This window comes from Ictidomys tridecemlineatus, chromosome 13 (assembly GCF_052094955.1).
Source record: "Ictidomys tridecemlineatus isolate mIctTri1 chromosome 13, mIctTri1.hap1, whole genome shotgun sequence".
Lineage (NCBI taxonomy): Eukaryota > Metazoa > Chordata > Mammalia > Rodentia > Sciuridae > Ictidomys > Ictidomys tridecemlineatus.
Window position 1 is genome coordinate 87,796,201 of NC_135489.1, and position 12,086 is coordinate 87,808,286.

The window sequence follows — 12,086 nt, forward strand, 5'->3', positions numbered from 1 at the left end:
GGGGGACGTGGGGAAGGCACCAAGATGAACATGACACCTGTACTTCAGTCACCCATCTTCACAGTCCCCTACATACTCCTGGCCCATGATTCCCTTGAAACAAACCCATTTCCTTTGTTAAAATGGAACCCAAGTCCTCGATCTGTTTGCTTCTTTGAGCTTACTTCTTTTCTGTGAACTTCTGTGCATGTGAATATGAATAGAAGTTTTATGCTTTTCCTCCTGTTAATTTTTAAATTTGCAGGCCCCCATTAATTGGACCAAAAAGGATGCAGGAAATTTTTCCCTTCCCTAACAACATGTATCTCATCTAGTTCTTACCCTACAAATGGCTACTATTATTATCTCTATTTTACTGATGATGAAGCTGAAACATAGATAGTGTAAGAGTCCCACCTCTGTCCCTGGCCTGCGGGGGAAATGGAAGCCGTGCTCCTGCCTCTGTGTGGGCAGACTACAGGAATTTGGCAGTGTATGCTGGGTCTGCGTGGTGAGCCCTGTTCACGTATAACACAAGTGGTCAACACAAAGACTAAAGCACAGGTGCAGAGAGGCCGGGTGGGCTCAGAGGCCCAGGGCTTGCCTAGCCCTCATGAGCCTCTGCGTTCAATCCCCAGCATCAAAAAACAAAAAGAAAGAAAGCCAGTTCATTCAGAGCTTAACCAGGCCTTTGGCAAGAGGCTGTTATTATTATTTTTTTTTCATGAAGGCTGCCATAAAGACCTTGGAAATGACATTTAATCAGTTTGGGTTAAATTTAAGATAGAATCAGATTTCTGGATCTTGACAAGTCCACCTTTGTAATCTGGAGAGCGCCTGCAGCTCTGGTTGTGGACAGCAGAGGGCGCAAGGCCTGGGCAGGAAGCGCCTCTGCCAGAGCCAGCACCTGGGACCGGAGAATGACCAGGAGTGGTGGGTTGGCCCCGGCGAGGCTGCTCCTACCAGGACCCGAAAGGTTATCCGCAGCCCAGGGCACTATGGGCAGTGTGGACAGAGCAGTCCTGAGATGGCCCAGCACTGGACCTGTGCCGTCCATGGCCTTGCAATGCCTTGAGGGATGGCCGTGACTGGCACTTGGAGGTCAGAAGGGTGGACCAGATGACCCCTAAGCCCCGCCCCCCATTCCATTATTCAGTCTGAGAAGCCTCCAGGAGACGTTGTCACAGTGCCACTGTGACTTCATGCAGACGTGTTGGCTCATTCTAGCAGGGAGGCATCTCTAGCAGGGGAAGTTCTCCCTGGTCCCCTGGCACCCACGTGGGGCACTCCCTCTCCTCACTTGAGGGTCACCAGCAGCTCCCAGCAGCAGAGGAGCTGGAGTGCTAGTGACAGGGGAAGTCCAGGTGTCCTGCAGGCTGCTCTGCAGTGACCCAGGGCTCTGAGGTGTCCAGTCTAACCATCACCTCCCGGGCCCTACTAGCAGTGCTATGTCCCCTACAGCCTTCCAAAGCCACATGCATTTCCCCCTACACCCCGTGATCCTGACCAGGGCCTGCTCATGTGCCCCTCCCTCTCCAGCTGACCTGCCCAGGACCTGGGGCAAGGGCCTGGTTTAGGACACATGTGCTGACTAGCCACAAACCTGTCTGCAGGAGGCCTGGCGGTGACACCACACACAGGCAAGCTAAGGAGCGGCTTGTACTTGAACTTCACATTCTGAGTCACACCACAGAGCCTTCCCATTCCCGAGGCCCACATCTTCTCCTTCCCACCCCTTCTCTTGATGTCCTCTTTCCCTGAACTTCAAGTTTAGATTCTTGTGGCCCCTGCAGCTCAGACAGTGGTCCTGCCTCACCTTCCTGCAGGCTCTTGATGTCCTCCCTGTGCTCCTGGCTCAGACACTGCCCTCCTGGGCCACTTGAACCACCTTTCTCCTTTCCTCCTCCGAGTCCTTGATGCGCATGCTGCCCCCCCCCCCCCCGTTTGTTTTCCACCTGTCCTGGGGCTGCTGTTGGCACAAGTGGGGACGGAGTGGTGCTGAGGGACAGGTCCAGGTGAACACCAGGACGCGGGAGGCCCCTGTGTTGGGTGAGCCCGGGCCAGGCACCCTGATACCATCTACGTGAACATCTAGGTTCTATCTTCTCAGGCTCCTTCAGGTGGCCTCCAGAGGAGGAAGGGGAAGCCCAGGCCAAGAAGGCACTGCTGAGGCAGCTGGGGCCTCCCGCAGCCTGCCGCCCTTGGGAACATCTGCTTGGTGCACTTCCTCGTCCACTCTGTACAACCCTGCACGGAGCCTGGCTTAGCCTATTTTACAGAGGCCCTGAGTCTCCACAGGTGCTCAAGGCCACCCAGCTGTGGAGTGGCACCCTGGGCACAGTCCGTGGGCCCCATGAGCCATCAAGCATTGGTTCAGGTCGCCTGGTGCTTCTAAGACTTACCCAAACTTTTAGGCCACTGATGTTTGTTTTTAAAAATTTGGTCCTTTTATACTTTCCCTCCAGGTAGAAAGCACAGTTTGATATGGCTCAGAGGAGGGGGATGGGAGGATTTCCTGAGGCTCCATCCAAAGTCTGGATGCAGGCTGCAGAGCTGACAGAGAAGAGTTAATGAGGCAAAACCCATCTGACTGAATATTCTAGTCTCCTCCAATAGTTGAGGCATCCAGAATGAGAGGTACCAGAAGGTATTCAACACTCACTGTTGAGTAACAACTATAAAAAGATGAACCGTCGTGTGTTGAGCAGCAGGTGCCGTGAATGACACAGGAATGTTCATTTCACAAGCCTCACTCTTGGGTAAATGATGAAAATACACAACGTTTCAGCTGATGAAGAACAAAAGTTATTGTCTGTCACAGGGCTTCTGCATCCCGATGGTGACTTTGGCAGGGTATGCATAAGACTTACTAGGTCCATGACCAAGGAGAGGAATCTGGAAAAGATTCTTTAATATGCTTGCCTTTTAGGGACCACCTGGTGCCTCGGTTTCCTTGAACAACTTGCCCATGATCACGCAGTTCATTAGCACAGAGCCACGACTGTGAGCCAGAACGCTGATCCTTGTCCACTGTGCTACCTGCTCTCTGCACATTCCCCTCGGATCTCTAAGCATTAATAATTTGTGCTCGGGGCAGGGGTATAGCTCAGTGGTGGAAAGCTTGCCCAGCATGCATGAAGCCTGGGTTCAGTCCCCAGCACCAGAAAAAAAGATCATGCTTAGTGATCCCCATCAAGGTTTGCAAAGCCACAAGTGTGAATGCCTAAAATATTTTATGTTCAAAATGAGATAAATTTGTTTTCTATTATATTTTGGTATTGCTTTTCAGATTTTTACTTCCAAGATGTGTAGGTGTCAATGAAGGCTCCCTTATACATCTTTTTAGTTTATATCTCACACCTTCACTACCTAAGTAGGCTGACTCAAGGTAGCATGCAAAGTGGTGGTCTATGTGCATTCAAAAACATAACCTACAGATTACAAGACTGAAAGGGCAAAATTTTTGTTTTAGTTAAAATTTTAAATTTTATTTTAATTGTTACCACCGTCAAGAGTAGGGGACAATCTCGTCCATACCGTCTGAACTGGGCCAGCGGCTGCGCCTACACCACAGGGCTCCAGAGAGCACCCAGGAGTCCCTGGAGGGCTCTGGTGGCCTTCAGCCCCCATTGCTTCACACAGGCTCAGTGTGGACCTGATCTCTGCAGGGACCCAGGGACACACCCTGCACAACCCCTAATGTACCAGAGGGTCCTGGGCATTTCTGTATAAAACACCAGTCTCCTTGCCTAAAAATAGCCCTTTCTACAGGCTCCCCATCAACTGGCAGAAATCCCCCACTCTTGTATAAATTTGGCATTTCACATCCATGTTAAGTACCCGACTTCACATGAGAGACCTGTCCCTGTGACTATGGCAGGGGACACTCAGTGCGGTGAGGTAGCATTCAGGGGAGGGGCTCACCAAAACAATTTTTTAAAATGGTCATTATTGGGGTGTAGCTGAGTGGTAGAACACTCTCCCAGCAGAGGGAAAAAAAAAAAAAAAAAAAAGCCAAGCACAGTGGTGCACGCCTGTAATCCCAGTGAGAGCCTGAGGCAGGAGAATTGCAGGTGCAAGGCCAGCCTGTGCAACTTTCTAGTGAGCCCCTGTCTCAAAATAAAATAAAAAGGGTCTGGGGTTATGGCTCAGTGGTAGAGTGCTTGCTGGCATGTGTGAGGCACTGGGTTGGATTCTCAGCACCACATATAAATAAATACATAAAGGTCCATTGGCAACAAAAAAAAAATTAAAAATAAGAAGGGCTGGGGATGTGGCTCAGTGGTCAAGTGTCCCCAGACTCAATTCCTGGTACTGAAAAAATATATATATAATTTCTTCTTCTGGAAACAATGAATCATGAAATGACATGAGTTAGAACCTGGTCTGCAAAGTGGCTCATTTATTTCTGACACCACCCAAGATGAACGTGAGAGGTCCTTCTGGGTCAGTCACTCCATCCTCTGACCCTCACCCTCTTAGGTCCCCCAACGAGAATCTATGGCTCCCTCCCCTGGCTGCAACTTTTCTTACAATACTCATGAAACTTCAAAACATGTTAAGACCAATCTCATTTGGAAAAAGCTTACATATTTTGGTCACTCCCCCCAAAACGACCTTGTGTAGAGCCTGTCATACATGACACACACGTTCAAGTCACACACACACACACACAATATTGTCAGAAGATGAGCATCGGCTGCAGACGCCATGTGAATTTCAGGCTCCTGAACTCCCTCTCTGCCTGTGGCTGCAAGGGCTCCAGAGGTACCTGGACCCACACAGTAAGGCAGGTGCTCGGGGGGCTCTTCTAGCTCTGGGAAGTGCAGGGCAGCAGTGGCATCCCACCGAGCAGGCCTGGCCCCGCACAGCTCTCATGGATGCAGGGCACTTTCCCATTCGACCACTAAGCAGAACAGGGCTGGGAAGGAGCAGGGGCACTGGTGCCCTGCATCCAAGCGGGGGACGGAGGAAACGTCCCTTAATGATATCCTAATGTTTTGGCATAAACAGAATTCAGGAAAAGAGAAGGTGAACCTCAGCACGTCAGACGGGTTCTGCACATGTAGCACTTACCCCGCCTCTGGCCAGATGTCCTGACCGCTGTACTCCATGATCTTGGTTCATCTCACCCAGTGAAACACCAAGATGGAGGGTTCTAGATGCTGGGGTAGGCTCACATTTGCAGATGGACAGTGGTGTGCAAAGCACCCTGCTCACCCTCTGAGCACCCTACAAGTGATTGCACCAGAGGCCAGGAAGTCTGGGCCAGAACGGGGCCTGTGGACCCAGAGCCAGCGCTCCTTCCTCCTGGCCTGGCCTCCAGCAGGTAGCCAGGACAGCAAGAGATTGGCCACAGGTGGAGGAGAGATACTGTACAGACTGCTCTGGCACAGACCTGGGACTGCCATCAGCTGTGCAGCCCCCAGCTCTCCCTGCCTAACCCACCCTCACCTGGGTGCCCTCACTCCCTGCTTCTTCCTGAGAAGTTTCGTTTTAAAGCTGGCCTTGCGGAATCACAGAATGATCCACACACCCGGGCTCCTCACCTGACCTCACCCATGGAACGATGTGACTGGTAGCTTGCTGTGGCCCTGCCCTGACCTGACTGGCCTTCTCCACACTGCAGTGGGGGTGACCTGTGCACAGGATGCCATAGGGAACTCCTGAAGACCTCAGGAGGACCAACCTGGGGAAGGATGTGGGTTGCACAGCAGAGAGGCTGTGGTGCCTGCTGCAGGATGAATGGCGGTTGTGGAGTAAGCACTCCGAGCATCCATTCTATGCAGTGCAGACCCACGGAACCTGGAGAGGATGGCAATGCCTCTATTTATCTGCACCACCCCACATGGCCCCAGATCCTTATGCTAGTGTTGGGCATGTGCCTGTGGAAATCAGAAGCAGCGACCACACACTCAGTGGGCACTGGGATGGTTCATCCCAACAAGACCAAGTCCTCACACATCTGGTCCTTGAATAAGGCACATACTGGGGGTTCTCCTGGCTACCCCATTCAGACCAGAAAGGGTGCACTCACTCCCTGCTTCTTCCCTGAGAAGTTTCGTTTTAAAGCTGGCCTTGCAGAATCACAGAATGATCCACACACAGGGGCACTTTTCCTAGTGCTTATCCTTCCTTACAACAGTGAATTTAACAAAATATGCCCCAAGAGGAAGGGGGAGTAAGGCGGCACAGGGGTATTTCACTCCAACAAGAACATCCTGAGGACTCCTCTCGGGACTTGGGTCTGCAGTGAGCTGCCCTTGGGTGGCTTGCCCGGGAGCATTGACTGAGGGTCCTGCGTGGCCCAAGTGTCAGGGCAGAGGCCTCGAGCCAGCTGTGTCTTGCCGAGACCACAGAGGTACAGCTGGGGAAGAGTGACAGGTGATTTTACCAGGGGCCACCCTCCTCCAAGGAGGTCTGGACCATTCTGTGTATCGGTGGCAAGGGAGGACGGTGAGGGAAAGTGAGGAGTGGGTTGAAATTTTTGGCCTTCTGACTTTCTCAATGTTTAAACTTCAGAAAAGTCTCCTGGCCTGTCAGTTCATTTGAATTATCCATATCAATAATTCCATTTCCCAGACAGTCACAGATAAGGCCCAGGAAATACATTACAATTTCTCTTCGTTAAACAGGTCAGCATTTCAGAGAGATGGTTTTCAGCTACTGGCTTCCCTGCACTCTGCCCTGGAAGGCATCTTGGAGTCTGAATACCAATACGATAAGGACGATGTTTTCCTAGTGCTTTCCAAGATGTGGACAAGCAACCCTCACCGTCCCGGTTGGACTTTAATGTGCAAGCCTTTCCCAAGAGCCTGCGTCTATGGCGTTTGGGGAAGCAGGCGGCACAGAGGGGAAGATGCGTGGAGTGCAGTGACTCTTATTTATTGCATTCTGCAGAAGCTGGGGCAGGGAGTCCTGAGAACAAGTCTGCTCCCACCAGCACTTCTGAAGATCACCTGAGGTCTGCATTCTGGGGAGGGAAGACTGGATCACCACTCGTCTCTCCTGAGATTCGGGTTTAGCCCTGACAGAAGAACATGTACCGACCTGAATAAGCTATGTGGATTAAAGCAGGAAGCCAGCCACACACCAAGTCCTGCGAGAGACGTGGATCAACACGCCAGCCACCCACTTTAGCTCCGAGTCTCCTTCCTGGGGAGAAGACGCCTGGCCTGGGGTACAGGCCCCCAGGCAGCCTCCAGGAAGGCTCTGTCCCGGGCCCTTGGGCCATGCTGCCATCTGTGCCCTCAATTCTCATCATCCCGCCCATAGTCAATAGTCTGTAAGGCTTGGGCGATGAGCATCGCCAATTCCCGGGTGCCAGCAGCGACCACTCTGCACGACATGAGGTCAAGGGGTCCACCTGGAGACGAGAAGAGAGCAGACGAGGGTCACTGGATGGGGCCAGGCAGCCTATGTGGCAACTTATCACATGCACCCCAAGGGGGACAACTCATGACTGTGCCTGAGACCTCCACAGCAGGTGACCAGGTGGTGGATCTGCCAGGAGGGAGGCGAGCCTCTGTCCCCGCTTCACCCTAGTGTGGCCAAGGCCGCACAGTGAGGAGACTGAAGCTGCCCCTGCTCAGAGGGCATGGAATGCCCAGTCCAGTCCAGTCCAGTAAGTCCACAGGATGGTTGGACCAGAATAGGGGAGCACATGGGTCACCAGAGTGTGGGGCACCAAGGCTCCCCTCGACTCAGCCAGTCTGGGCAGGGTGGAGCCTGCACTCCCCCCTGGGCTCGTGGGCAGTGAAGCCCTGAGTCTTCCAGGGTGTGTGAAGCAGGACTGACTGCCTGGCTAGAGATCCGTGTGCACAGACGGAGCCTCGGGTGCTCGAGTGGCCAAATCCAGAGTGCCGGACTCTTGTTAACGTAAAGCTGGCCTGTCTATTCTCGCCACCCGAGATCAACACTGCTTTACTTCCACACCTTTCTGGAAGCTCAGTTAAGGCCTTTCAAAGGAAAAAGGTAGAAGTCAAGTTCCAAAAGAGCCACCCTATGTGCCCAGTGATCAGAAGAAAGCCAGGTGCCCCTGCTAAGGAGCTCTGGACAGAGGCTGGGAAAGGAGGGCTGAAGCCCTGCCACATCCTCAGGACTCCTGAACATCTTGGAGCACATGTGCAGGAGCTACGTGGGTGCAGCGTGGACACGGAGGGAGCCCTGATGCACATGGAACTCATGTCTGGGGAGAAGACGGCATGGGAGTCAAGGAGCCTGGGGCAGGAGAGCAGGTCACCTCTTGACCCATCCTCCTGAAACCCTGCAGGGTGCCCATGCTGGGCACAGGTGCTGGTAACACTCCTGGCTGTGGACTGTGGCAAGTGCCTATGCTCAACTGTGGGGCTCACATCTGTCTGCCTGGCTGGGTCCTGGGGGGTCCTGGGGTCTGGCTATGTGCGGAGCCTGTAAAATCCCACAGCGCATCAGCACACAGCGGTGCTGCTACTATTAGGCCAACAGACCCTGGGCTGCGTCTGCAGGAAGGGGACCCAGTGCAGTGGGGACTTCGGGAAGCGCCCCACCACAGTGCCACCGCCTCTAATTTTTCTGCCAGGCCCCAGGATAGGAAAGCAGCAGAGGGCCACAGAGCTGACCTGAAGTGTCCATCACGATGCCACCCGCTTCTCTGATGATGACTGTGGCGGCTGCCAGGTCCCAGCAGTGCAGGCCAAACTGGTAATAGGCATCAGCAGCCCCCGAGGCCAGGTGGCAGAGTGCCAGGGTGGAGCTGCCAATCACTCGGACCCTGGGTCGGGGACAGATGCAGGGAGGTGGGCCGAGTGCTCGTGCTGAGCTCCTGCAATGGCGTGTCTACTCCTTTATCCTGTTATGCTGTGCCAGGCACACTCAGGGGACAAACATGAACCATAGGCTTCTGCTGGCCAGCTGGGGACACAGGGCCTGTAGTGACCCTGTCCAGCAGTGCTCTCTGCAATGGCGCCAGCATCCTGTGCTACCTGGACCTCAGCCTGGGCACGGACCTTGGCCAGGGGGCTCAAGCCTGAAGCTCTGATTCAGCTGACCATCATGTGCCACATGAGTCCTTCCTGTGGGACAGACTTGGGGGAGAGGAGGGCAGAGGATGCTCTTGGGCTTTAATTAACATTTATGAGAAACAAATCAGAGCAAGAGACTGTCCGGAGCCACGTCCCCTGGAAGGGCTCACCAGCTGAGGCACTGAAGCCCGTTACTTGGACCCTCCAACAGTGACGTGAAGGCACACAGGCCACACCGTCTCCTGATGCCTGGTGACCTGAGCAGCCCGGGGAGGCTCCTGAGGATGGTGTCCCTGGACCTCTGCGTAGAGGCCCTGCACATGGGTGTTCCCTCTTCAAGGCCCTGGGGAGACATTAGCATGTGCTTGGTTCTGACCACAGTGCGTTTCTGGGACTGAAATCCTACCCGTGAGCCTTGGCGTGCAGCAGTCGCTCCATGTTGCTCAGGAAGAGTCTCAGAGTAGCAGGGTCACGCTTGGGGCCGATTTCCGTCAGGACCAAGGCCTTCGAGAGATCTGCAAGAGAGACTCCCCACATGAGCAGGTTTCCCCGAAGCAACTTCAATGCCAGCTTCTCCTTCCTCCTCAGAGCTGGGCTGTCTGTGAGTGGTGATTCTCTGAGGTCTCTCCGAGCGCTGTTTTGGAAAACAGGAGGTGGGGGGGGTGGCCGCCCCGTCTAAGGCCATGTCCTCGTCCTTCCGCACTGGTTCCTGCCTTGGAGTGTGAGGGAGGCCTCTGTAATCCTCCCTTTTTGGGAGGCTCCATGTTACAGACGTGACATGGAGACCTTGGGAGAATGCAGCTCATGAAAAGCACCACCCTTCAACACACGAAAACAAACTTGAGTCCACGCTGGGAACACAACATGGGGCAGGGGTGGGGGTTCTTCATTAGATGGATCTTTCTAGAAGGCTTTAATCCAAGCCTTTCCCTAACTGCTGTGATCGCGCAGCGGGAGGTGCCCTGTGGAGGAAACACTTTGAAGGCAGCGTGGTCTTGGGGCCAAGGCTGTAGCACACAGGAGGGCGAGCTGGGCACTTATGGGCCCCAGGTGTGCAGGGGCCACACAGGCTGGTGCCTGGGGAACACTGCCAGGGAAGCCTGGCTCGTGAGCATGGGGGGCATGAAGGGGACACTGCGGGGACTCAGGTGGTTTCTTTGCTTTGCCGCACACCAACACACACCAGTCCTGTCTCGTCTGTCAAGCCATGCTGCCAGGTAGGGTGGAGCCACACCAGGTGTGCTCAGGAAGCAAGACGGGAATGGCCTCCAGGAGGCTGCTTCATTCTGTGGGTCAGGTTCTAGGGGGACACCTCTGAAGGAGCCTCCATACCCTGCCTGTCCCTTCTCTACTGGCAGAGCCACCATGTTGACCTTGAATGCTCCCTGAAATAGGCTCCACAGCAAAGCACCTGTCCTCGGGAGGCCATAGTCATACCAGCACTGTCAACCCTGCTGGCAGCTGCGCCCTGCGTGGAGGGCCACGGGGCCAGGGCTTCAGGTGTCACTGCCACCATGAGAACGGGGTCCAGGTCGCTGGCCCTGCCTACTCTCTGAGCATCACCCTCACTTGGTGACCAACCGAGATAGTGCTTTTCTGGAAGGGGAAAAAAGACTTTTGCAGAGAAGGCCCAGAGGGCCAGGCCCAGGAGATGGCAAGGGGCAGAGAAGGCCCAGTAGAGGCGCAGGGGGCAGAGAAGGCCCAGCAGAGGGCCAGGCCCAGCAGACCGCAGGGAACAGCCCCTGAATGAAGAATGAACGAAGCTCTCTCTCAAACAACAGCCCCAGGACAGACTGGGGCTGGGGTGTGGCTCAGGGGGTAGCACTGGGCTGGCATATGCTGGGGTCTACCCCAGCTCTGCAAAACAAAACAAAACAAAACAAAAATCCCACGGATACTAGTCTTTTTGTTTTTATTTGGTTAAATTACTAGTATTTGAAATATATGGGAGGAATTTTTGTGTTAAATAGGATTTTATTGGCTAGTCCAAGAATTCAATACTATGGGTAACACTATTTGGGGGGTATTATAAGTACAACATATTAGTTTAAAATGTTCTTTAAAAAGATATATTGCATTTGGAAAGCATCTATTAAGATTAAAAATTGGAAGTTGGACTCACCAAAGAGGAGGCTCAGAGAGCAAATAAGCAATGACAAGATGCTCTGCAGCAAACCTCTTAGAAGACATGTGAATTAACACAGCCACGGGTCACCAGTACGCACCCCTCAGAAGGGCCAAAACCCTAACTCTGACAACACCGAATGCAGGAACTGTCACCCACCGCTGGTGGCCATGCGGGAGGACAGGCCCTTCAGAGGCCTTGCAGCTTTTTGCAGACATCCATCCTCTAACATGTGACCCGGCAGTCGAGCTCCTTAGAATTTACAGAAAGGAACTGAAGGCTTGTTTTCACCCAGACCCTGCACACAGGTGGCCACAGCAGTGTTCCTGACGGCAGGGCTGGGAACAGCCAAGATGGCTCAGCAGGTGATGGGTCAACTCCGGACAGCCAGACCACAAAATAGTACCCAAACCTAAAAGGAAATGAGCTATCCAGTCACGAGGGAAGGAAACGTAAATGCTTATTAGTAAGTAAAATCCACGTAGTATATGATCCCAACACTACCATACCTTAGAGAGGGCGAAACTGTGGAGATAGTAAAAAAGATGAGCGGTTGTCCCAGGTTTGGGGACGGGGTGGGAGAGGAGGCCAAGGCTAAACAGGCAGAGCCTGGATGATGTCAGGGCAGCAAGCCTCCTCTGTAAAACACCACACGCTGAATACACGTCCTCAGACTTCTGTCCAAACCCATGGAGTGTGTGCCGAGAGCGAGTGGTACTGCAAACCCTGGGTTTAGGGTGCTCCTGAGAGCTAATGTAGGTTCACCGACTATGACCAACGTATCCCTCGGGCAGGGGATGCTGATGATGGATGTCATGCCTGGGAGCAGAGGCCACCAGGGAACTTGGCACCTTCTGCTCAATTCTGCTGTGAACCTAAAACTACACTAAAATAAGAGTCTATTAAAAAAAGAAAGCGGCCTGGAGAGGCAGAAGAGGGTAGGGAATCAGATAGCCTGCTTGTCACTTTGGCCAGGAAGA

At 53.5% G+C, this 12,086-nt stretch overlaps 1 protein-coding gene across 2 annotated transcripts in view; it reads right to left on the bottom strand.

Annotated features, from left to right (window-relative positions):
- Window positions 1-4,361: 4,361 nt before the first annotated feature.
- Impa2 (inositol monophosphatase 2) overlaps window positions 4,362-12,086 on the bottom strand; it is a 44,107-nt gene continuing 36,382 nt past the window's right edge. The window contains exons 6-8 of one of the 2 annotated variants that reach the window (XM_040270605.2): window positions 9,388-9,496; window positions 8,580-8,731; window positions 4,362-7,345 (exon numbers count right to left, since the gene is read on the bottom strand). In XM_040270605.2, the coding sequence (XP_040126539.1) occupies window positions 7,230-7,345; window positions 8,580-8,731; window positions 9,388-9,496 (377 nt within the window). In that variant the 3' untranslated portion in view covers window positions 4,362-7,229. The remainder of the gene's footprint in view (window positions 7,346-8,579; window positions 8,732-9,387; window positions 9,497-12,086) is intronic. The other variant, XM_005334863.5, reaches the window with a different exon arrangement.